The 27,110-nt window shown below is 44.1% G+C and overlaps 1 protein-coding gene across 2 annotated transcripts in view; it reads left to right on the top strand.

Annotated features, from left to right (window-relative positions):
• nalcn (sodium leak channel, non-selective) overlaps nucleotides 1-27,110 on the top strand; it is a 238,062-nt gene that overhangs the window by 189,102 nt on the left and 21,850 nt on the right. For both annotated transcript variants that reach the window (XM_041198858.1, XM_041198859.1), the window contains exons 32-40: nucleotides 1,674-1,780; nucleotides 3,982-4,056; nucleotides 12,813-12,932; nucleotides 19,602-19,670; nucleotides 20,329-20,477; nucleotides 21,053-21,146; nucleotides 22,517-22,649; nucleotides 24,096-24,211; nucleotides 25,372-25,529. In XM_041198858.1, coding sequence (XP_041054792.1) covers nucleotides 1,674-1,780; nucleotides 3,982-4,056; nucleotides 12,813-12,932; nucleotides 19,602-19,670; nucleotides 20,329-20,477; nucleotides 21,053-21,146; nucleotides 22,517-22,649; nucleotides 24,096-24,211; nucleotides 25,372-25,529 — 1,021 coding nt within the window. The remainder of the gene's footprint in view (nucleotides 1-1,673; nucleotides 1,781-3,981; nucleotides 4,057-12,812; nucleotides 12,933-19,601; nucleotides 19,671-20,328; nucleotides 20,478-21,052; nucleotides 21,147-22,516; nucleotides 22,650-24,095; nucleotides 24,212-25,371; nucleotides 25,530-27,110) is intronic.

Below are 27,110 nucleotides of genomic sequence, written 5' to 3'. Positions count from 1 at the left end.
GCGAGGTATGATAAGATTTAAGGGGTGTGCTGATTTGAATTCAGGGGATGATCAACATTTTGTAACAGAAAGGGTTTTAGGTTTTATCGCTCTTTGAAGAAATTTGAAGAAAAATCTATGTAAGTTTTGCTTGTTTCTATCCGTAGTGAAAATGGAATTGAGGCTTATCTGCAAACTAAACCATTTTGGAACTCAAGATTAGAGTATGTCAAGTATGCAGGTTCATTCATTCAAGCTATTCCCTTGTGATTTTTCTTTTTCTAACCAATAAATCTTACATTCTTCAGATTCTAGGTTAAGGCTGCAGGTACATCTTTTCAACAAATACTTCATCGTTATTTTTTTAATGCAGAAGAAGTTCCGCTTAAGTGTGAAGTGAGGCTTTGGACTCATTCCTCAAATTTAAAACTTGCATTCGATAACTTTGCGCTCCGTATTATAAAATGGACATAAAGGCGTGGGAGAGGGTGCAAAAAGAATCTTTGCAGGGATGATACCGGAACTGTGAGGTTCTTCCTATCAAGAAAGCATGAACGTACCGGAAAGAATTTTCCGGTCGGCGAATGGGGGCGGGGCCTGCTCACCGACAGATAAAGTGGCGCGTGGTGATGTCAGACGGGTGTCCCGATATCACCGCGCGTCATTTAGATTTTGAGTTCAGTGGGCGCGCAGCTGACTCAGCTGCAGACCCTCCGAACTGTCAAAGGCCTATTAGGGCCTGTTAAAAACTAATTGATATAATTAAATGAGCTGCCCGTCGAACCTTAAGGTTGGGGGGGGGGTGGGGTCAAGCGAAGGGCCCAGGCGGCCTTCGCATGTTTCATGGAACCTCATCCGCGGGCGGGATGAGGTTTCATGAAGTGTTTAAAAATTCAATAAAAATTATTTTAAAAATTAATTGGCATGTCCCAGCTCATGCAACACTGTCCCATGAGGGGACATGTTTTAAAAGTTTTTAATTACGTTATTCAGATGTTTAAAAGTTAAACTAATCTCTCTGAGGCAGCTCTGTACCTCAGGGAGATTTCTGCGCTCTTTCACGCACAAGAACACAGGCCCCGACTCAGGGATTCCACCCGCACAGGGAGCGCTCAGCGCTTCTGGGCACACGTCACGCTGGGTGGGCCTTAATTGGCCGGTCCAGGTAAAATGGCGGCGTGGACCCAATCGGGGGCACCGATCGGGTTTGTGCCCACCCCCACACAAACCCCACCGACGGGGGGAATATTCAGCCCACTGGGTTGCTTTTCTGTTGGAAATGGAAGGTCGGGGAATTGGAGTATCTATTCAATGTCTTCGAAATCTTGCAAGATTGTGATGGAGTTTTCAAGGTGAGAATGTTTCCATTTGTGGGGAAAAGAAAAACTAGAGGCCATCAATATAAGATAGTCACTAATAATCCATTAGGGAATCAGAAGAAACTTCGTTACCCAGAGAGTGGTGAGAAGGTGGAACTCGTTACCACAGGGATTGCTTGAGGTGAATAGTACAGATACCTTTAAGGGGAAGCTGCATAAACACATGAGGGAGAAAGGTAAAGAAGGATATCCTGATAGGGTGAGATGAAGATGGGCAGAAAGAAACTTGAACTGGCATGGACTGGTTGGGCCAAATGGCCTGGTTTCTGTGCTGTACATTGGTGTAACTTCCTTTTATTGTGTTTTGTTTGCCAGACAATGGTGGCTTCCGAGCTAAAATGTATGACATAACCCAACACCCGTTCTTCAAGAGAAGCATTGCAGTCCTAGTCCTTGCCCAGTCTGTGCTGCTTTCATTGAAGGTACTTTACATTCTGGACAGGAATCAATGATATTTGCGTTAATGTCAGTTTGTTACACTTTTTGAAAATTGATGTACATTGCAAAGAAATTATTCTGTGCACTTTGTGTCACTTCTTTCATGTGCTTGAACTACTGGAGTGTACGGTCCAAACATTCAAAATTCACAGTGCAAACACAATGTTATATTACTGCAGGAGTTCCTCAGGGCAGTGTCCTCGGCCCAACCATTTTCATCTGCTTCATCAATAACCTTCCTTCCATCATAAGGTCAGAAGTGGGGATGTTCGCTGATGATTGCACAATGTTCAACACCAGTCATGACTCCTCAGATACTGAAGCAATCTGTGCCCATATGCATAAAACCTGGACAATATCCAGGCTTGGGCTGACAAGTGGCAAGTAACATTCTCACCACACAGGTGCCAGGCAATGACAATCTCCAACAAGAGAGAATCCAACCATCTGCCCTTCACATTCAGTGATATTCCATTATCAACATCCTGGGGGTTACCGTTGACCAGAAACTGAACTGGCGTAACCATATAAAAACTGTGGCTACAAGAGCAGGTCAGAAGTTAGGAATCCTGTGGTGAGTAACTCACCTCCTGACTCCCCAAAGTCTGTCCACCATCCACAAGGCACATGTCAGGAGTGTGATGGGAATACTCTCCAATTGCCTGGATGAGTGCAGCTTCAACAACATTCAAGAAGCTTAACACCATCCAGGTCAAAGAAACCCTCTTGATTAGCACCACATCCACAAACATTCACTCCCTCCACTATCGACGCACAGTAGCAGCAGTGTGTACCATCTACAAGATGCACTGCAGGAATTCACCAAGGCTCCTTAGACACCACCTTCCAAACAATTGACCATTACCATCTAGAAGGACAAGGGCAGCAGACACATGGGAACACCTCCACTTGCAAGTTCCCCTCTAAGCCACTCACCATCCTGACTTGGAAATATATCACCGTTCCTTCACTGTCACTGGGTCAAAATCCTGGAACTCCCTCCCTAACAGCACTGTGGGTGTACCTACACCACATGGGCTGCAGCGGCTCAAGAAGGCAGCTCACCACCACCTCCCCAAGGGCAATTAGAGATGGGCAATAAATACTGGCCTAGCCAGTGACACCCACATCCCATGAACGAATTTAAAAAGCATACGTAAGAATACAGATTACCTGGCCATTGCTGTTTGTGGGAGCTTGCTGTACGCAGATAGGTTTCCGTATTTCCCATGTTACAACAGTGACGACAATTCAAAAGTACAGACTTCCCTCTCTGTAAAGAGCTTTGAGGTGCCCTGAGTTTGAAGGTGATATTGAAATGCAAACCTGTCTTTTGTGCAATTCACACACTGTTATGCTTTCCTACTGGTGGGTTTGAAAACTGGGGGGGGTCGGGGGAGCTCGTAAGATCCAGCAGGTGGCCTTCCCACAACCTACCTGTCCGCTGGAGGAGGAGTCAGGCAGACTGCCGTCTCTTGGCCAATTGACGCCCTTAAGCAGCCAATTGATGGCTACTTAAGAGCCTCATCCCAACCCCACTGCTGTTTTACCTGCACCAGAGAGAGGCCCTTGCCATGTGAGAAGCCGAGCAGCTTGAGCTGTGCGGGCTGGTATCGGGCAAGTGGGAGGGGGAGAGCTTCCATTGAGAGCCCCCTGGGCAAATCAGAGGCACCCACCCCCTTACCCAAGGTCATCCCTGCCCCGCCCCAACCTCTTGAACTTGGCCCGCACACCCACCACCGCATCCCTCACTGACACCCTTGACCCCTGACTTGCCTGGGCCCCTCCGTGTGATGAGATTACCTGTGGTTAGAGCAGTGGCCACCACTGCCTGCGGGTGTTGCTGGGACTATAGATCTGCCAGCCAATCTGATTATCTGGCAGCTCTCTAAGGCGGGACTTCCTCCCCAGACAGCTGCGTAAGCCTCCCCTTAAAGCAACTAACACTGCTCCCAGCATCAAATTGACGCGATGCCGCCGTTGGCATCGTGAGTGGGCTCGCCCCACCCACACGGTGTTTTAGCCGGGGTGGGGGTGGCGGGGGGGTGTTGGTGGTTATGGGTACTATGCTGACCTGTAAAGTTCAGCCTAATGCATATGTAATGTTGAAAATAACGCACTGCCTTCATACTGTGCCCTGTAAATAAATAGACAATTAAGAATTTGCTTGCTTTCTGTCTTACAGTGGGACGTTGATAATCCAATTACAGTTCCTCTGGCAACAATGTCCGTTATTTTCACCTTTATTTTTGTCCTTGAGGTAACATTATTTTTAGTTTTATTTCTCCTTCTCTGCTAAATGTTTGGTTACAGTAATAGCGGTTTTCATTATTATGTCTCCTTGGCTGTCTGCTGCTGTTGGAGCTGGTTTTTACTGATGAACAAGGTCATTTTTACTGACAAGACCTTTTCTTATAACTGAAACAATAGCTACAGTAGAGGAAGACATGCAAAAATAAATGGTGTGGCCCTATTTATTTTAGATGAAACTCTCACAGATGTGAAGATGGATTTTCTTAATTCATTTGTAAATAGATTGAACTTATTACTTCTACTGATGGTTTTCAACACTGCACATATCTGTGTGCACTGGGAATAGTGCAATGTCACGATGAGGACAGTGTGTGACTACAATATGAAATTACTTTTTAAGAAGTGGAGGTATCACGGAGTAAGTATAATAACTTTCCTCTCAGTCTGACCCCAAAAGTTCTACTTTATCTTTTTGAATTACTTTTTCTGAAAGTTATCTCCCTGTCTACAGTTTTGCTGGAGGGCACATACCCTGGAATGATGCAGGATTGGAAGTGAAATCTGTTTCCCGTTCTCCTCTTATTAGGTCCTTTCTGAAAAGAGAGACTTGTGCGGCGGCGGGGGTGGGTTGGTGGTGTGGCTGGAGGGAGGTCACTTGCAATGGCACCAGCTCCTGTTTCCATCCTATCACATGTGATATAACTTTCAACATGAAAGGCGCGATTCCTCTCCCCATGTTATATTCCGGAAAGCCAGGTAGTGAAAGATAGAACTAGAGCCAATGTTTGCAATTTTTTTTTATAGGCATTTATTTACTGGGATACATGACAAGCATGCATATCCTCGCTCAAACACCATAGTTTCAGTCTGTTCCTATTTATAGGAACACAAGTGATTCTCTAGTTAATGCCCATGATCTGCATATAACTAAACACAATTAATATACAATTAACACTGATTGTAAAGGCAGTGCACCTTCAGAGTTAAGAGCACAGAGTAGTGTTGATCCATTTGTTGTTGGGAGAAGAACCCATTTAAATGCAAAAACTTACATCCAACCTCTGGCAACAATATTGCAATTCCATTAAAGTAATAGGAAAGTAGAGTTTGAATGTGATGAAGGCATATTCCTGGCACTGGGCTTAGTAAATGTAAACATTTACTGCCATGGAGTCACGTAAAAGAACAACTTTGACAGCATTGTCATCTCTGTATCCCACTGAAGATGTTATATGACATTCGAATGAGATGTAAAGCATTATTTTGAAGAAGAGCAGTAGAGTCCTCCCCAATGTTGTGAGTTAACATTTATCCTTCAGCCAACATCACTACAAAAAAAAAGTATCTGGCCATTTATCACATTAAATCAAAAGTAAAAGCTGGAAATCTGAAATAAAAATCAAAAAAATGCCAGGAACACTCGACAGGTCAGACAGTGTCTGTGGAGAGAGAAACAAGAGTTAACATTTCAGGTCACTGACCTTTCGTCAGAATTGTTTTTTATTTTATCTACCTCATTGCTGTTTGTGGGAGCTTGCTGTGCACAAATTGGCTGCTGCATTTCCCCACGTTTCAAGGGGATTACACTTCAAAAACTACTTCATTGGCTGTAAAGCACTTTGAACATAAGAACAAAAGAAATAGGAGCTGGAGTAGGCCATTTGGCCCCTCGAGCCTGCTCCACCATTCAACAAGATCATGGCTGATCATCTACCTCAACTCTACCTTCCTGCACTATGTCCATATCCTTTGACTCCCTTAGCGTCCAAAAATCTATTGACCTTTCTCTTGACCACACTCAACGGCCGGGATTTTCTAGCCCCGTTGTGGGTGGGACCCGCTGCGGGTGAGACGGAGCCCCAGCCAGAAATCCATTGACTTGCGGCGGGACTGGAAGATCCTAGCGGTAGGTGGGTGTGGAAAATCCTGCCCAATGAGTAAACACCCACAGTTCGCTGGATAGAGAACTCCAAATATTCACAACCTTCGAATGATGAAATTTCTCCTCATCTCATCTCAGACCTAAATGGCTGACCCCTTCTCCAAGGATATGACCCTTGTTCTAGACTCTCCAGCCAGGGAGAAATAACCTCTCAGCATCAAACCTGCCAAGTCCTCCACTAATTTTATACTTTTACAATAAAGATCACTTCTCATTCTTCGACACTGTATAGAACGTAGGCCCATTCTACTCAATCTCTCCTCACAAGACTACCTTTTCATCTCAGGAATTAGCCTAGTGAACCTTTGTTGCACTCCCTCTAAGGCAAGTACTCCAACCTTAGATCAGGAGACTAAAACTGTCCACAGTTCTCCGGGTTTGGTCTCACTAAAGCCCTGTACAATTGCAGCAAAACTTTCTTACACTTCTACTCCAGCCTCCTCGCAATAAAGGCTCACGTACCATCAGATTGTACAATATAATTAACGTTCTTGTGTGTATTTGCTGTTGGGTCAGATTTGTGCACTGCTTGTGGCTTTGAAGCTTTTCAAAAGAAGGCAACATCTTTGTTTAAATGTTGAATAAAGTTTGTACACAGGAACAGGAGGAGGCCATTCAGCTACTCGAGGTGGTTTCGTCATTCAATGAGATCATGGCTGATTTATATCTTAACTCCATCTACCCACCTTAGTTCTGTAATCCTTAATCCTCTTACCCAACAAAAATCCATCAAACTCACTTGTGCAATTTTCAATTGACCCTCAGCCTTGGCGGTGTTTTGGAGGACAGAGTTCCAGATTTCCACTCCCCTTTGTGTGAGGAAGTGCTTGCTGGCATCAACCCCAAATGGCCTGGCTCGAATTTTAAGGTTCTGCCCTCTTGTTCTGGACACAGCCCCCACACGCCCCACCACCAGAGGAAATAGTTTCTCTCCATCTACCTTGTCTAATCATCTAATTATCCAAAACACCTCCATTAGATCATCCCTTAATCTTCTCTCCTCGAAGGAATATAAACCTAGTCTATGGAGCTTGCCCTTATAATTTAACTATTTGTAGTCAAACTATCATTCTGTAAAATTGGATGTTATTTGAAAGCTAAGAGTGCGGAACCTTTTACCAGTCCACTAGAAATCCGAATGGCTGACTGCTCATTTGTAGGTGAGTTATCATTTAGCATAAGAGTGGTTAATAATTAACTCCCATCTTATTATCTGCTGTTTGATTATCTATTAGATGTGTTTCTAGCTTTGGAAAACACAAGAACCTGCAATCTGCTATTTAATGATGAACTCTTGAGAATTAAAGGTCAAGTTGTTAGTGAGATTTGCATTTCATAATTACTTGGTATTCTTTGCAGGATTTGAAAGAAAATGTTGGTAAATTAATAAGACTAAAAATTTTCATTAATATTTGGCACCACACTGGAAAGCGCCTGCTTTTAGGATGATAAAATAGACAGCGCTGTGTCTTCACTGGGAGACCATTTACTGACCAGTCACGCACACTTGATAGATAAGTAATTGAAACCAGGTGAATAGATTCAACATCATTACCGAAATCTTTATTTAAGGGAACATGACCCAAAACTTACGAAAATGTGAATTAAATGTACAAAATCATTTAAAAAATGTTAAGCTTGAGGCAGTTTTTCAAATTGTTGCACATACATTTGGCACTGAAGGTGTTAGAAAGAAGGCAGAGAAGATTCACACAAATATTTCCAGGGCTGAGAAACTGTTCTCAAGTAGGTAGATTGGAAAAGGTGGGACTGTTTTCCTTGGAGAAGAGAAGGTTGAAAGGAGATTTGATAGAGGTATTCAAAATCACAAGGGGTCTGGTCAGAGTCGACAGGGAGAAACTGTTCCCACTTGTGGAAGGATCGAGAACCGGGGCACAGATTTAAGTTAATACCTAACAGAAGCAATGGCACCACAAGGAGAAATTCTTTCAACACAGTGAGTGGTTAGGACCTGGAATGCACCGCCTGAGAGTGTGGTGGAGACAGGGTCAGTTGTGGCTTTCAAGAGGAAGTTGGATTATTAACTGTAAAGGAAGAATGTGCAGGGCTACAGGGAGAAGGCGAGAAAATGCGCTAGGCGCATTGCTCCTCCGGAGAGCTAGCGCAGACATGATAGGCCGAATGTCCTCCTTCTGTGCTGTGGCAATTCTGTGATTCTGTTACTGACTGGGTTTCCAGTAGGGGGAGTGTCTTTGGAAATAAAAATTGAAAAGGCGGGCATTTATTCTTACCTGGGTTGCAGTATATGGTTGAAGCTCAGGTGGTTAGCAGTTATTGGTCAGGGTTTTGCAGTCAGCAACAGTGCTTGGAGATGGCCCTGAAGAAAGCTGCCTTCAAAGACCCAGTGACCTCTGGTGCGGATTTCCCCTTCCCTGACATCAGTTTGGACCTGCTGCCCAGTCAAGGGGGTCGCCAGGCGCACAGCAACAGTGATGTCAGCAAATAGGGTCAACAGCCAATCACATTGGAAATGTCCTCACATACAGCAAACCAGAATGTTAAAAGGACTTGATAGCCTTCACTTTTAATTTACATTTTCAGATCGTGAAATAAATAGCTGTGATTGGATTAAAATAGAAGCTAAAGATGAACAGACCCTTACAAAAAAAAATAAAATGTGAAAATGTTTATAATTATGGAAAAATTTGGCATCTCTCAAATATAAAATTAGCTTTTTAGAGCCAGCGAGGGTGCCTAGCAGTAATCACGGAGTTAGTGCACTGTTTAAAAAGCCAGTTATACCTCAGACGAGGTGTAACACATTCAAGGGGTCTTACAGTGGGACTAATGTTACTGCTGTGACAGTTGAGTGCATGCTGTACTCAAGGTGAAGATCAGCTGGTACAGGCAGTCCTCGACTTTGACATTCAAGTTATGACGCTTATGGCACTTACATCGTTCACAAATTGTCACCCTGTTTTGACTTTCCCACATCGGTTTTGACTTTACAATGCCACGCCAGCGAACAACTTCAAACGCTCCTATGTGCGCATCGACATCCTGCACCCCCCATCTCCCTGACATGAGATGCTCAGTTGCTGTTCCAGTGCCATTTTTACATGGTGAATCTTTGTGTTTCCAAACTTTTTCTTCAAATTTAGCATTTCCTTGCCGTAATAATGGCAGAAAAGTGTAAATCTGGTGCAAGTCTTTCTTCTTCTAAGAAACGTAGAACAATTACTATGGAAACAAAAATGGAACTAATTGAGATGTCTGAAAAAGGTGAGACGCACCCTGAGATCAGTAGAGCTTTGGATAACCCCTGAGCGATTATCGTGCCCATCCTGAGAGACAAGCTAAGAATTCAGGAACATGTTAAGGGCTTGGCTGTGATAACTAAGCAAAATGTTGGACTTATTGCTCAAGTTGATAAAATGTTAATTGTTTGGTTGGAGGGCCAAAATCAACAGTGCGCTCCTGTGAGTTTAGGCATAATTTAGGAAAAGGACTAGGAGTCTTTATGATGATCTAAAGAAGCAACAGGGGCCGAGTTCTAATGCTGAGCCTTTTAGTGCAAGCAGGGGTTGGTGGATGCGTTTTAAAGCCAGGGCCTATTTTCATAACATCAAGGTCTCAGGTGAAGCTGCCAATGCTGCACAGGAGGAAGCTCGTGCTTTTCCTGACACATTGGCTGAATTCATTGAAGAGGGTGGGGATTGTGCATGGCATGTTTTTAACATTGACGAAACTGGGCTCTTTTGGGGGGAAAAAAAATGCCATTGAGAACCTACATTGCCAAAGAGGAGAAAACCCATGCCAGGGTACAAAGCTGCCAAAGATAGGCTCACTCTTTTGGTCAGTGCCAATGCTTCAGGTGACCTTGAACTTTAACCTTTGCTTGGGTACCATTCGGAAAACCCCAGGGCTTTCAAGGGATTTTCCAAGGCATTTATCCCAGTGATATGGAAATCCAATCGTAAGGAATGGGTCAATAGGAAGATTTTTGAGGATTGGTTTAAATCATCATTTTGTGCCAAGTGTCAAGAATTATTGCAGCAAAAACAATTTTGCACTTAAAGCTTTGTTAACCCTCGACAATGCTCCTGGTCATCCAGCTGTCCTTGGTGACAAGCATTCTGACATCAAAGTGGTGTTTCTCCCTCCCAGCACCACCTCATTGTTGCAACCCATGGACCAGGGGGTAATTGCATCTTTGAAGGCCAACTATCTTAGGCAAACAGTTGCCCAGGTCGGCAGTGCAACTGAGAAGGAAGGCGGATCAACTCTGAAGGAGTTCTGGAAGGGCTTCAACATTGAACCATGCAGCTAAGAACATCGGTGAGGCACGTAATGAAGTCAAACAGTCAAATTTGAATGGTGTTTAGAGAAAATTGTGACCTGAGTTTGTGTCTGACTTCCAAGGCTTCACAGACACTATTGAAGAGGAGACCAAAAATGTTGTTGAAATGGGCAAAGAACTCAATTTAGACGTTGCACCAGAGGATGTTAATGAGTTGCTGGCATCACCTTCTGAAGAATTAACAAATGAGGACCTCATGGATTTGGAACAGCAAAAGGTGGCGGAGGAAGAAGAAGATGCACCCACTGTTGAAGAGACTCCTCACAAAGTCTTGACGTCACAAGTGTTGGCTGAGGAGGCATTTCAATATCTGGAAGCTGCTATGTCCCTATTGAATACAATGCATCAATGAATAGGGGCATATGCAACATGTACAGCTGCTGCAGAGAACTTCACAGGAAAAAGAGGAGAACATCTCTCCAAACTTCCTTGGAAACCTTTCTTTAAGAAAGCAGACAGAACTCCAGAAAAGCCTGCAGCCAAGAATCCTGGGAAGACTCCAGCCAAGAACTCTTCAAAATGCCCGACCAAAAGCCCTTCAAAAAAGTCCAGCAAAGTCACCTGAAAGAAGTCCCTCCAAATCACCTCAAAAAACCCCAGAAAATCTCACTCAGTCAGACCCACCCTTGAGCTCAGGAATGCTGAAGATAAGGTATGTGAAAAAAAAAGTTAAGGCTTTAAAATTTGTGCTTTTTAGATAACTTGTATGTAGGGGTAATGTGCGGTGTACGGTACAGTACTGTATTGTACACTACTATATTTCTATATGCTTTTTAGCTTATTATGTGATTTTTATGTCTATATGATTGCTATTTGCAACATAAATACATTAATGTTATATTACTCATCTATAATTGATTGAGTACAAAATTCTGGGTTATTTTGGATGAAAATAGGGAACCAACAGGAACCAATCCCCCATTTATAACATTGTTCTCTTGGGAAAATCAGTCCCGAGTTCCGACATTTCAACTTAAGACGGGGTTTCCAGGGACCAATTGTATCGTAAGTCAGAGGATTGCCTGTACTAATTGTGGAAAGGTTAGGGCACATATGTAAGAACCAGCTTACACCTGCGCTGGGGGAACTGTGAGGAAGGGGGAAGTAGTCAGCAATTATGTTATACTGGGTTTTATGAATAAGCCTAAGTTGAAGAAAGACTGGCTCCAGCTTCTTCCTTTGCCAGATGGATGTTCAGCGCATTAACAACCAACAGTGAAACATTGTGGAAGTTCTTATGAATTCAATTGATTTTCCATTCATTGCTGTCTGGGGCTGCCTCAATAGTGCACCCTCTGGAGAAGCGTGGAACCACTGACAGCAACCTATGGGTTTCCGCATCATTCTGCACGTGTGGGGCCTCTGGAATTTGCTGCCAGTTTCCACGGAGTAATACTGTTGAACGCTGACGTTATTCCCATCACCAGCACCGTAAAAACTAGGCAATTGTTTTCAGTAGGAAAATCATGTGAAAACGCAGCACGTTCTCTATGGAAGATAACACACATCCAAAAAAAAATACAAGAAAGAGAAAATGATGAATAATCAGATTTCACAACAAACTTTAACAAATACACCCTGGAGTGTATCAAGATAATAGTCCATTAGAAGACCAAAGATTATGTCATAAAACGAGAGATAAAGCCTTATCACAACCACAAGAGACAGAAATTTTTGCAGCATTTTCTGTTACAATTTTCTTGAAGGCAGATAGATAATGATAGATGGCAGATTCTCATCGCACAATTTGAAAAGGCCAGCAATTTGGGATTTATTACTTTGACTGATGTAAAGGAATAAAATTGCATGGACCTGTACACTATCAAATGCATCAGCACTTGTAAACCATTTTCATATTCAAGGCATTGTCCTTCAATATTGATTGATCCTAATTAAAGTCAGTTAAGATCTGCCTCTTAGTGAACTCATTAAATTTAGTTTCTTATCCTCTGCATAACTCTTGCACTCCAGCAGAGATCAGATCAAATGTCCCATGCATGACGTGAGCTCTCACTAAAGTATGGTTCAAATATGCCTTTCAAATAAACAAATAGAGCTTATATATTATTCCTATTATTCGTACTTTGGTGTCACATACTTGTCAAGTGGGAAAACCCAATTAGTTGCGTTTGATTGGTGTTTATAGGCCACCAGTGAGAGAGTCCAAAATGAGGAGCCATCAGCATAAGATGGTCACCCCTAATAAATCCAATAGGGAATTCAGGAGAAACCTCTCTACCCAGAGAGTGATGAGAATGTGGACCTTCGTAACACAAGGAATAGTTGAGGGAAATACAGTTAACAGGAAGCTGGGAGAAGAAAGAAACTAAAAGAAGGGGTTGATGGGGTGAGCTCAAGAGGGGTGGGGGGGGGAGGCTTGTGTGGAGCATAAACACCAGCATGGAACAGGTGGGCCGAATGGACTGTTTCTGCACTGAATAGCCTAGGTGAGCTTTGTAAAGAGGCTTCTGAGCTCTATTTATATACATGTTTGTTTCAGGTAACTATGAAGATCACTGCCATGTCACCATCTGGCTTCTGGCAGAGTAGGCGGAACCGTTATGACCTGCTAGTGACGTCACTTGGTGTAATATGGGTCGTGTTACACTTTGCTTTACTTGTAAGTAACCCACCAATTCACTCATTCCCATTTTATGCTGTAAATTAGAAGGAACAGTGTCACTTACCAACAGAGATTAGGGTTAAGTGGGTTCCTGAAATAGTCTCTCTTGCAGATTCCCATTTCCATTTTAAACGTAATTACAATCTATGATGTGATGACATAACAGTCACTAAGCCCCTCACTGAGCATAAAATTTACAGCATAGAGACGGACTGTACCAGCCCTTATATTCTACTTGAGCTGTTCCCACCCTAATGCATCTCACCCTATCAACGTATCCTTCTAATCCTTTCTCCCTCATGCATTTTACCCAGTTTCTGATTAAGTATTAGCATTCTATTTACCACAACAACTCTGTGGCATTGAGCTCCACATGCTCACCGCTCTCTAGGTAAAGTACTTCCTTCTAAATTCTCTGTTGGATTTATTAAGTGACTATCTTATATTTGTGGGCCCCTAGTTTAGGTGCTGCTACAATTGGAAACATCTTCCCTACCTCTACCCTATCAAACTGCATTATAATTTTAAAGATCCCAATCAGGTCAGCCCTCAGCCCTCTGTTTTCTAGAGAAGAGAGCCCCAGCCTGTTCGATCATTCCTGATAGGAGTAACCTCTCCATTCTGGTATCACCCTCGTAAATCAATTTTTTGGTGCCTTCTCCCATTGCCTCTGTACCCTTTTTATAATGTGGAGACCAGAATTGAGCACACTTCCAAATGTGGCCTAACCAAGATCCTATGCATGTCAAAGGTGCAGTCTTTCAGATGAGACATTAAACCAAGGCCCCACCTGCCCCCTCAAATGGACATGAAAGATCCTATGGATTATTTCGAAGGTGAGTAGGGGAGTTCCATCCAGTGTCTCAGTCAAAATTTATCCCTCAATCAGCATCACAAGAAGCAAATTATCTGGACATTATCACATTGATGTCTATGGGATCTTGCTTACAACAGTGATCACACTTCAAAAGTACACCATTGGCTGTAATCTCTTTTGAGATGTCCAGTTGTCATGAAAAACGCTATATGAATGCAAGTCTTTCTTTTCTTTTAGACAAAATGTCTCTGATTTTCAATTCTATCCCTAGAAATAAGGTGGTAAGATATAGGAGCAGGAGGTGGACATTCAGCCCATTAAGCCTCCTCCACCGTTCAATAAGATCATGGCTAATCCACTGTGGCCTTAGTTGCACTCTCCCATCTGTCCCCCATAAACCTTGACTCCCTTGTCAATCAAAAATCTATCTAACTCAGCCTTGGATATATTCAATGACCCAGCCTCCATTGCTTTCTGGGGAAGAGAATTCCAAAGGCTTACAACCCTCAGAAAAGAAATTCTTCTTCATCCTGGTCTTAAATGGGAGAGCCCTTATTTTTAAAAACTGTGACCCCTTGTTCTAGTTTCCCCCACAAGGCGAAACATCCTTTCAGCATCCAACCTGTCAAGTCCCCTCAAGATCTTATATGTTTCAAGAAGAACACCTCTCATTCTTCTAAACTCCAATGAGCATATAGACCCAACCTGCTCAACCTTTCCTCATAAGACAATTCCTTCATCCCAGGAATCAGTCTAGTTCACCTTCTCTGAACTGCTTCCAATGCAAGTATATTCCTCCTTAAGTAAGGAGAACAAAACTGTGTACACAACTCCAGATGCAGTCTCCCCATTGCACTATACAGTTGTAGCCAGTTTCCCTACTGAGATATTCCATCCCCTTTGCAATGAAGGCCAATATTCCATCTACCTCCCTAATTACTTGCTGTACCTGCATGCTAACTTGTTGTGATTCATCTGTAAGGAATGAACCCAGTGTTTTGTTTGCCTTGTCTCCAGCCTTAAAAACCTGCAATTATTCACACAATCTTACACACCCGCCTCTTACACACCCGCCTCTTACACACCCACCTCTTACAACACCCGCCTCTTACAACACCCGCCTCTTACAACACCCGCCTCTTACAACACCCGCCTCTTACAACACCCGCCTCTTACAACACCCGCCTCTTACAACACCCGCCTCTTACAACACCCGCCTCTTACAACACCCGCCTCTTACAACACCCGCCTCTTACAACACCCGCCTCTTACAACACCCGCCTCTTACAACACCCGCCTCTTACAACACCCGCCTCTTACAACACCCGCCTCTTACACACCCGCCTCTTACACACCCGCCTCTTACACACCCGCCAGCATCCTCTGCTTCCCAGACATTAGATTCCTGTTTGTTCCAGTTTGTGGGACCCAGTGAGTAATTATTCATTACATTCTCTATGAAATTGCCATGTGAAAGGAGATATAACAACAATTGTACCCTGTCTGTCTTACCCAGAGAGAAATAACACAGCCACTGGCACTCACTGTGCCAATTAGATATTTCACAGGAACTCAGTTAATTGTGACTTGAAACAGTTAAGCAGATGATATCTTGTCTTTCCATGCATTCTGCATATGAAGTGAGACTATCTTTACAGAGAATATGTAAATATGCTCCAGAGGCAGAGCACGAGGCCTGAATTCAAATCCGCAACAGAAGACAATTACTCAGCTCCCTCTTCCCTCCATCATTGCCCCGGACACCCCATTCTTCATGTGTGATAGGCTCCCCGTTTGTGTGTCTTTGTCCACAGAAGCGAAAGTCAGAGCCCTGGAGGAATATTGTCAGATTAGCAAACTTTGAAAGCTATTCTGTACCATTCCATTCAACCATGACTGATCTGTATCTTTACTCCATCTACCTGCCTTGATTCCATAGCCCTTAATTCCCTTACCCAACAAAAATCTATTAACTAAAACAGAATTACCTGGAAAAACTCAGCAGGTCTGGGAGCATCAGCGGAGAAGAAAAGAGTTGACGTTTCGAGTCCTCATGACCCTTCAACAGAACTAGGTGAATCCAAGGAGAGGGGTGAAATATAAGCTGGTTTAAGGGGAGGGGGGTGGTGTGGTTGTAGGGACAAGCAAGCACTGATAGGAGCAGATAAGCAAAAGATGTCACAGACAAAAGAACACAGCTGTTGAAGGTGGTGATATTATCTAAATGAATGTGCTAATTAAGAATGGATGGTAGAGCACTCAAGGTATAGCTCTAGTGGGGGTGGGGGGGGCAGAAAAGATTTTAAAATAATGGAAATAGGTGGGAAAAGTAAAATCTATAAATTATTGGAAAGAACAAAAGGAAGGGGGAAGAAACAGAAAGGGGGTGGGGATGGAGGAGGGAGTTCAAGATCTAAAGTTGTTGAATTCAGTATTCAGTCCAGAAGGCTGTAAAGTGCCTAGTCAGAAGATGAGGTGCTGTTCCTCCAGTTTGCGTTGGGCTTCACTGGAACAATGCAGCAGGCCAAAAACAGACATGTGGGCAAGAGAGCAGGGTGGTGTGTTAAAATGGCAAGCGACAGGGAGGTTTGGGTCATTCTTGCGGACAGACCGCAGGTGTTCTGCAAAGCGGTCGCCTAGTTTACGGTTGGTCTCTCCAATGTAGAGGAGACCGCATTGGGAGCAACGAATACAGTAGTCTAAGGTGGGGGAAATGCAAGTGAAATGCTGCTTCACTTGAAAGGAGTGTTTGGGCCCTTGGACGGTGAGGAGAGAGGAAGTGGAGGGGCAGGTGTTACATCTTTTGCGTGGGCATGGGGAGGTGCCATAGGTGGGGGTTGAGGAGTAGGGGGTGATGGAGGAGTGGACCAGGATGTCCCGGAAGGAACGATCCCTACGGAATGCTGATATGGGGGGTGAAGGGAAGATGTGTTTGGTAGTGGCATCATGCTGGAGTTGGCGGAAATGGCGGAGGATGATCCTTTGAATGCGGAGGCTGGTGGGGTGATAATTGAGGACAAGGGGGACCCTATCATGTTTCTGGGAGGGAGGAGAAGGCGTGAGGGCCGATGCGTGGGAGATGGACCGGACACGGTTGAGGGCCCTGTCAACGACCGTGGGTGGAAAACCTCGGTATAAGGAAGAAGGAAGACATATCAGAGGAAATGTTTTTGAAGGTAGCATCATCAGAACAGATGCGACGGAGGCGAAGGAACTTAGAGAATGGGATGGAGTCCTTACAGGAAGCGGGGTGTGAGGAGCTGTAGTCGAGGTAGCTGTGGGAGTCGGTAGGCTTGTAATGAATATTGGTGGACAGTCTATTACCAGAGATTGAGACAGTGAGGTCAAGGAAGGGAAGGGAAGTGTCAGAGATGGACCACGTGAAAATGATGGAGGGGTGGAGATTGAAAGCAAAATTAATAAATTTTTCCAAATCCTGACGAGAGCATGAAGCAGCACCGAAGTAATCATCGATGTACCGGAGAAAGAGTTGTGGAAGGGTGCCGGAGTAGGACTGGAACAAGGAATGTTCCACATACCCCATAAAGAGACAGGCATAGCTGGGGCCCATGCGGGTACACCCCGCTTCCTATAAGGACTCCATCCCATTCTCTCAGTTCCTTCGCCTCCGTCGCATCTGTTCCGATGATGCTACCTTCAAAAACAGTTCCTCTGACACGTCCTCCTTCTTCCTTAACCTAGGTTTTCCACCCACGGTCGTTGACAGGGCCCTCAACCGTGTCCGGCCCATCTCCCGCGCATCCGCCCTCATGCTTTCTCCTCCCTCCCAAGAATGTGACAAGGGTTCCCCTTGTCCTCACTTATCACCCCACCAGCCTCCGCATTCAAAGTATCATCCTCCGCCATTTCCGCCAACTCCAGCATGATGCCACCACCAAACACATCTTCCCTTCACCCCCCCCCCCCCCACCCACCCCCGGCGGCATTCCGTAGGGATCGTTCCCTCTGGGACACCCTGGTCCATTCCTTCATCACCCCTTACTCCTCAACCCCTACCTATGGCACCTCCCCATGCCCACGCAAAAGATGCAACACCTGCCCCTTCACTTCCTCTCTCCTCACCGTCCAAGGGCCCAAACACTCCTTTCAAGTGAAGCAGCATTTCACTTGCATTTCCTTCAACTTAGTCTACTGCATTCGTTGCTCCCAATGTGGTCTCCTCTACATTGGAGAGACCAAATGCAAACTGGGCGACCGCTTTGCAGAACACCTGCGGTCTGTCCGCAAGAATGACCCAAACCTCCCTGTCGCTTGCCATTTTAACACACCACCCTGCTCTCTTGCCCACATGTCTGTCCTTGGCTTGCTGCATTGTTCCAGTGAAGCCCAACACAAACTGGAGGAACAGCACCTCATCTTCCGACTAGGCACTTCACAGCCTTCCGGTCTGAATATTGAATTCAACAACTTTAGATCTTGAACTCCCTCCTCCATCCCCACCCCCTTTCTGTTTCTTCCCCCTTCCTTTTGTTTTTTCCAATAATTTATATAGATTTTTCTTTTCCCACCTATTTCCTTATTTTTAAATCTTTTCTGCCCCCCCCACCCCCACTAGAGCTATACCTTGAGTGCTCAATCATCCATTCTTAATTAGCACATTCGTTTAGATAATATCACCAACTTCAACACCTCTGTGTTCTTTTGTTCTTTTGTCTGTGACATCTTTTGCTTATCTGCTCCTATCACTGCTTGCTTGTCCCTACAACCACACCACCCCCTCCACTTCTCTCCCCCCACCCAGCCCCCTAACAACCCCCCCAACCTTAAACCAGCTTATATTTCACCCTCTCCTTGGATTCACCTAGTTCTGTCGAAGGGTCATGAGGCCTCGAAACGTCAACTTTTTTCTTCTCCGCTGATGCTGCCAGACCTGCCGAGTTTTTCCAGGTAATTCTGTTTTAGTTTTGGATTTCCAGCATCCACAGTTTTTTGTTTTTAAAATCTATTAACCTCCAGTTTTGGAATGTTCCAGCCCCAACAGTTTTTTGGGGGAGAGAGTTCCAGTTTTCCACTCCCCTTTGTGTGAGGAAGTGCTTCCTGACATCACCCCTGAACGGCCTGGTTCCAATTTTAAGCTTCTGTCCCCTTGTTCTGGACTTTCCTCCCTCCCCACTCCTCCTCCACCACCCCTCCACCAAACCCACTACCCACCCCCAACCCCCAGTAGAGGAAATAGTTTCTCTTTATCGGACCAATCAAATCCTTTTAATCATCTCAAACACCTCAATTAGATCAACCGTTAATCCTCTCTTCTTGAAGGAATACAAACTTAGTCTATGTAATCCACACTCGTCACTTAACTCTGTAGTATTACTCAGATGTTACTGATTGAAATTGAAACAAATCCAGCTATTTTATTCATGGTGGTAGGAATTGAGAATAGGAGAGCAATTAAAAAAAAAAGTTTTAAAAGCTTAAGATGATGAAAGGGTTTCTCTTCAATCAGGCAAACATAGAGAAGGTGTTCCCACTTGTGGGGGAAACCAAAACAAAGGCTCATCCAGTCACTAACAAATCCAATAGGGAATTCAGGAGAAATTTCTTTATTCAAAAGAGTGGTGAGAATTGTGGAACTCACTGGCACATGGAATAAGGTGAACAACGTGGATGCATTTAAGGAGGAAGCTGGATAAACACATGAGGGAGCAAGGAAGAGATGGATATGAGGGTGGGGTGAGATGAAGTCGAGTGGGAGGAGGTTTGTGTGGAGTATAAACGAGGACCAGTTGGGCCCAATGGCCTGTTTCTGTGCTGTAAACCTGATGTAACTCGAAGGGTTTGTAAACGTTTGCTTCAACTAGTTCAATGTGCTTATTGTTCATTTACAGAATGAATATACATACATGATGGGAGCCTGTGTAATTGTATTCAGGTTCTTTTCCATTTGTGGGAAGCATGTGAGTACACAAGCTAAATTAGCAACACTGCACTTTATCAGAGGATGTGCTGCATTTGGTGGTTGTGTAGTAAATGTGCAGCTGCATCGCCTTCATTTACCTGTGTTCAACCATGCTGTGCATTGTGTTCCTGTTGTCACGTGCTGAGTGAATAATGTCGTGATGTGCTTTACATCTGTTCATTGCATTCATTTGTGTTTTTGTTTGCTTTGATGTTGCTCTCATTTCCCTCGACCACAACGAGATGTCACAGTGCGGGTTGATGTGCCCATCGTTCTCGATAACCAGCCGGTGCAGAGATTTGACCACTTCGAGGAGCTGAGCCATTCCCATTTCAGGTCCATTTCTGAGAGAAGTTTAGGTCATCGCAATGTAAAAGAAAATAAAAGTAAAGCATAGGATTTACCTTTAAAGCTCGATCTCTCGCTTGGAGTTTTTTCAGTTTGTTGAGACTGACACTGTATTTAATACATTCGTTGAGTTGTCATTGAATGTCTTGTCAAAAGTGTAGAGTTTGAAGTTCTGAAGCCTTCATTTTAACAAGTAGCAACTTTCACAAATCTATTAATACAAGTAGTATCATTTCTCCGCAATGTGTGTTTAGTCAGTGTTTGAATGCAATCAAGTGAAGTGAAAACCCTTTGATTTATGGTTTCAGGTGACACTGAAGATGTTGTTGCTGACAGTGGTTGTCAGTATGTACAAGAGCTTTTTTATTATAGTGGGGATGTTCCTGCTGCTTATCTGTTACGCTTTTGCTGGAGTTGTCTTGTTTGGAACTGTCAAATACGGGGAAAATATCAACAGGTTTGTAATTTTATTCCCCCACTGAGACCCTGAAAAGTTTCAGTGAATGTCGCTTCAGTCTGTAGAAGTGATAATTACCCTGGCACACACTTCATATGGAGACAAAGCGGACGTGTTCTGGGAGAGTTCGCAAAGCACACGTGACGCTTGCATCCTGATTCATAGGGACAGACAACAACCCCATAAATCTGGATGACACCTTGCACTCGCCATAAACTTCAGTTCACCCAAAACACTGCTGCCTGTGTCCCAACTCACACTAAATAGTAAGTCAATATTTACAATAGTAATGATGAAGATGTGCTGTGTAAAGACCACCTTTCATAGAAAAAAATCATATAATACATTATACAGATAACTCACAGAATCACACAGTGCAGAAGAGGCCCTTCGGCCCATCGAGTTTGCACCGATCGTTGACAGTTCAGATCTAACTGTTAAAATTGGGCAGGTTGTATGTTGACTATTTTCATGGTTTTACCAGTTTGGTTGCTCGAGATGAACTGTTTCTCAGTTAATCCATTTGATCACTACTTTGATAATTAGAACGATTCATCCTTCTGTTTTCCATGCAGACATGCAAATTTCTCCTCTGCTGGGAAAGCTATCACGGTTTTATTCCGCATTGTTACAGGGGAAGATTGGAATAAGATTATGCATGATTGCATGGTGAGTACCTGAACCACATCCGGCATTGGGACAACAGCACTGCCATTGTCCACAGCCAACACTGAGGAACCTATCCTGGTAGCTGTGGCCTCAGAGAGGCAGGAGTTGGCGGGGCTGGTGGGGTGGGGGTGGTGGGGGGCGGTGGGGGGAGTCCAGAACAAGGGGGCAGAACATTAAAATTAGAACCAGGCCGTTCAGGGGCAATGTCAGGAAGCACTTCTTCATGGTTTAGGGAATCAAGGGATATGGGGAGAGGGCGAGAAAGTGGAGTTGAGGCCAGTGACCAGGCATGATTGTATTGAATGGTCGAGCAGGCTCGATGGGCTGAATGGCCTACTCCTCCTACCTCTTATGTCCTTATGTTACAAATGGTAACAGAAATCTGGAACTTTTCTCCAGAAAGCTAAGGTCAATTGAAATTTCAAAGCTGACATAGATTTTTTGGGGGGTAAGGGTATTAAGGACTACAGCACCAAGGCGGGCAAATGGAGTTAAAAATAAATCAGCCATGATCTAATTGAATGGCAGAACAGGCTGGAAGGGATGTAAAACCTCCTCCTAGGCCCTATATTTTCTCATTGGGTTAGCTGCCCTCTGTTCTGGATCCTCCCACCCTTGGGTCTACCACTCCTGGACATTGGGTAGACCAAATACTCACTAATTGAGACAGAACATGTTCTGATCGTCACCGAGGAGTTGCCAACTCTGGTAGAACATATTCCTAGACACCTCCAATTGTTTTCATAACCAATCAACAAAAAGTGTTGAAAGAAAATGGGGAAGAAAAGCACTTTATTTTTTTTAAATGTTCCTAATGATCTTTCTCCTTTGGCTTTCTCACTGCATTGTCTGCAAGATTAACCTATAATTTCTGGAGACTCCAGGGCAACCCTGGAGGGTTGGCAACTCCCAGTCGAGGTTCCATCCCATCAGATTATCAATTCTTTGTTTTTGTTTTTGTTTTATTAATTCATGCCCAGAGTTTGGGCCTCCCTGCCAAGCCTGGCATTTATTACGGGAGTTGAACATGTCCATAAAACATAGGAGCAGAAATTAGGCCATTTGGCCCATCGAGTCTGCTCAACTGAGTGGCTTTGCCAGGCCATCTCTGAGGGCAGATAAGAGTCAACCCAATTACTGTGGGTCTGGAGTCACGTGTAGGCCAGACCGGGTAAAGACGGCAGATTTCCTTCCCTAAAGGTCACTCCTGAACCAGATGAGTTTTTACAATAATCATGGCCGCCATTCCTGGTGCTAGCTTTTCATTGCTGATTTACGTGATTAATTGAAGTTAAGTTTCCCTGAGCCTGTGGTGGAGATATGACCTCTGGGCTCTAGAATCATTAGTATCTCTTTCATCTCTCGCACAGGTTCAGCCACCTTTCTGTACCCCTGATGATGAGAATTACTGGGAGACAGACTGCGGAAACTATGCAGGAGCCTTGATGTACTTCTGTTCCTTTTATGTCATCATCGCCTACATAATGTTAAACCTTCTTGTTGGCAAGTGGAGCTGCTTTTATCTTTCAAACCAGGATGAAATAAATTGGTGGAAAATAACAGCCCAGCATTTTGCGGGAGTTGGACATGTCCATAAGACCATAAGACATAGGAGCAGAAATTAGGCCATTCGGCCCATCGAGTCTGCTCCGCCATTCAATCATGGCTGATGAGTTTCTCAACCCAGTTCTCCCGCCTTCTCCCCGTAACCTTTGATCCCCTTACCAATCAAGAACCTATCTATCTCGCTCTTAAATACACTCAATGACCTGGCCTCCACAGCCTTCTGTGGCAATGAATTACATAGATTCACCACTCTCTGGCCAAAGAAGTTTCTCCTCATCTCTGTTCTAAAAGGTCTTCCCTTTACTCTGAGGCTGTGCCCTCGGGTCCTAGTCTCTCCTACTAATGGAAACATCTTCCCCACGTCCACTCTATCCAGGCCTTTCAGTATTCTGTAAGTTTCAATCAGATCCCCCCTCATCCTTCTAACCTCCATCGAGTATAGACCCAGAGTCCTCAAACGTTCCTCATATGTTAAGCCTTTCATTCCTGGGATCGTTCTCGTGAACCTCCTCTGGACCCTCTCCAGGGCCAGCACATCCTTCCTGAGATACGGGGCCCAAAATTGCTCACAATATTCTAAATGTCACAATGATTCCCGTTTTTGTTTTCCTGCTCAACTTACAGTTGGAATTTTTTTGTGCCGTTATTTTGCTGGAAGTGCAACCTGATAATAGCACAACAGGCTGCCTGGATAAAACGATAAAACCAACACTTTATCACCAAGATTCCGTGATGCAGTGAAACGTTTTTGATGCAGGAAAGCTGAAAATTTCAGATAGACACAGCGGGTCCATCTGTATCTGGAAAATGAGGATATGGGTTTAATGTTTCAGATGCAGCCCCTTGATCAGAACTGGAAACTGGGAATTAAACACGAGTCTCTGTGGGACCGTGAGCCCCTCAGTCTAACTTTTATTCGTTCACGGGATGTGGGCTTTGCTGGCTGGGCCAGCATTTATTGCCCATCCCTAGTTGCTCTTGAGAAAGTGGTGGTGAGCCGCCTTCTTGAACCGCTACAGTCCCTGTGGTGTAGGTACACCCACAGTGCTGTTAGAGAGGGAGTTCCAGGATTTTTGATCCAGTGACAGCGAAGGAACGGCCGATATATTTCCAAGTCAGGATGGTGTGTGGCTTGGAGGGGAACTTCCAGGTGGTGGTGTTCCCCTGCATCTGCTGCCCTTGTCGTGGGTGGTAGTGGACGTGGGTTTGGAAGGTGCTGTCGAAGGAGCCTCGGTGAGTTGCTGCAGTGCACAGTGTGGATGTTGCACTTCAGTCTGCTCCTTTGTGGCATATGGTCCCTTATCTTCCAGGATTAGCCCTGAGAAAAGATCTTTTATTGAAGAATATTCGATACTGAATCTTTTATTCCTTCCTTTCCACCAGCTATCATTGTAGAAAATTTCTCCTTGTTTTATTCAACTGAAGAGGATCAGCTGCTGAGCTACAATGATCTTCGACATTTTCAAATCATTTGGAACATGGTTGATGACAAAAGGGAGGTAGGTGAATTTAGGTTAAATTATTTACAACATGTGAAACCATCCTGGGCTTGGTTTAATTTTCAGTGTGAAGATTATTTGACTTCCTCCTCTCACTCCTTAACCAGCTCAAGAAAAAATATCTGATTCAGGACCTGAGTCAGGCGTGAGGACAGAGTGTTCTGGCCTTGTCAATATCTATTCCTGGTGCTTTTTTTTTGTGCTACTGCAGTGTCTGGGCAGAGCAGCTAACACTGAAAATCAGGTGTTGAGGGACCATTCACCTGAGTAACACATTGACAAGAAGTGAATAATGATGCTGTACCTGAACTCGGGGGTGTTGGTGCTGTCTACACTTCAGCCCCCCCACTTTGGGAAGTACGTATATCCCCTATCAGTAGTATATGGGGAGCTGGTGGCATAGTGGTAATGTCACTGGACTACTAATCCAGAGGCTCAAGCCTGGGGACAAGAGTTCAAATCCCACCACAACAGCGGATGGAATTTTAATTCAGTTAATAAATCGGGAATATAAAGTTAGTATTGGTAATGGTGACCATGAACCCATCTGGTTCACTTGTGTTCTTTAGGAAAGGAAATCTGTCCTCCTTACCCAGTCTGGCCTACATGTGACTCCAAATTCACAGCAATGTGGTTGACCCTTAACTGCCCATATCCCATGTGTCTCATGAAGAATACGCTTTTAAGATGTGCTAAGCAATAATGTCAATTTCAAAGTTAAAGCACCTTAAGGGCTGAGTTTATTTCAAGCAGAAACAGCCCATCTGTGGGCTAATTGAGGCTCTTAATAATCTTTTTACAATTTTTAACTCATTAACCGGACAACTTTCATTTTATGCGAGATAATCTTTTGGGTGGTAAATCTGTAATTGTTACCAGGAGATTTTCAGTTGGTGGCAATAGAGCAGGAGGAGGCCACTCAGCCCCTCATGTATGTTCAATCATGAAATTCAGCCCTGATCTAAGTGCCTGCCTTGATTCCAGAACCCTTAATATCTTTTAACGGAACAAAGATCTGTCAAGTTAACGTCTAAAAGATGCTATGTAAATGCAGCTGTTGTTAGCTGAACAGTTTAGAGTTTTATTTATTCCATTGGTCAACATTTCTAAAGTTGGAAGCAGCCAAGGTAACTTTTATCAAAAATTCTGTCTTACCCCAGGGAGCAATCCCCACCTCTCGTGTGAAGTTCTTACTGCGTCTGCTGCGTGGGAGACTGGAAGTTGACTTGGAGAAGGACAAGCTGCTTTTCAAGCACATGTGTTACGAGATGGAGAGGCTGCACAATGGTGGAGACGTCACGTTTCATGACGTGCTGAGGTATCGGAATAGTTTTGCTTTCTCCCCCAGTCGCAGTTACGTTGGCAGCACCGATTTCAACCTCTTCTAGAAAGACTGAACACGTGTTGTTCTTCTGTTCTGGAAAAGAGAAGGCTGAGGGGGTGGCCTCCTCTCAGAGGTCTTTAAAATTATGAAGGGGTCCAACAGGGTGGTCACAGCGATGTTCCCAGTTGTGGGAGAAACCAGAACCAGAGGCCAATAAGAGAGATACTAATAAATCAAATAGGGAATTCAGGGAAACTTCTTTACCCAGAGTCGTGAGAATGTGGTACTGACTACCCCAGAGAGTGGTGGAGGTAAATAGCACAGAAAAATCATTACTACTATTACATGATTTTCCAGCAATTTCATTATCCTGGTACTCATATTAAATCTAGGAGAGAAAAAAAACAGCAGACTTTTAAAGTGCTTTGCATTTTACTTGACCACAACGTTGTGGATGTCCAACTTCATTTTAGACCCAACGAGAAATAGCGGAGACACTGGAGAAGCTGGGATTGTTCTCCTTGAAGCAAAGAGGGTTAAAGGGAGATTTAACAGTTAAAGTTGGGATGAGTTTCCATGGAGTAAATAAGGAGAAACTGTTTCTCCTGGTGGGAGTGTTGCAAGGCAGAGAACAGAGATTTCTGTTTGAACAGTCACTCAGTACAGAACTTGATTGTTGCTGAAGTTTATTGTCTTGCACTCATCAGGACAAACACAAGAATGCCAAATTTCAAGTAATCACAACAATAATACTACAAGACCAATCAGCATCCTTTTTCCCCTGTAGCATAAACTGTTGTAACCGTTTGAAATTTAGCATTTTTATTTGAGGTAATTGACATTAGGACTAGAGAGAGATCAGGAGTCATGTTTTTATGCCCCCAGTTGTTGTGATCCGGAATGCGCTGCCTAAAAAGGTGATTGAAATGGATTCAGCAGTAATTTTCGAAAGGGAATTGGATATATATAAAAAAAATTTCAGCAAGGAAACATTTTCAGCCCTATCTTGAAAGAGCAGGGGTGTGGAGCAAATTGGTTAATTCTGTCAAAGAGCCAGAAGAGGTATGATGGGCTGAATGGCCTCCTTCTGTGCTGAGATTCCATTTGCCATGAATCGGAGAGAGAAGATACTGAAGTTCATATTGTGAATGCATGTTTTGTTAATTTTAAGATTGTCAAAATTAGAGGCCCTAAGTTTTAAAATATATTAATAACATTGTGCTTCTCTCTTCCTTTCATACGAGGTCTAGGAACAGTAGGAGACCATTCAACCTCCCCAAGCCTGTACTGCCATTTCATTCAATCATAGCTGATCTGTTGACCTCCACTTACCTGCCCTGGTTCTTTAAGCGTTAATCCCCTTACCATCAAAAATCTATCAATCTCAATATTTAAATTTTTATTTGACGCCCATCCCCTCCCCCACCCAACCCAGCCCCAACAGCTTTTTGGGGGAGAGAGTTCCGGATTTCTGCTCCCCTTTGTGTGAGGAAGTGCTTCCTGACGTCACCCCTGAACGGCCTGGCTTGAATTTTAAGGTTCTGCCCCCCCTTGTTCTGGCCTCCTTCGCCACCA

The sequence above is a fragment of the Carcharodon carcharias genome, chromosome 11 (genome assembly GCF_017639515.1).
Source record: "Carcharodon carcharias isolate sCarCar2 chromosome 11, sCarCar2.pri, whole genome shotgun sequence".
NCBI classification, from domain to species: domain Eukaryota; kingdom Metazoa; phylum Chordata; class Chondrichthyes; order Lamniformes; family Lamnidae; genus Carcharodon; species Carcharodon carcharias.
Note: the sequence above shows the minus strand (reverse complement) of the source record. Positions and strands in the feature narration are given on the sequence as shown.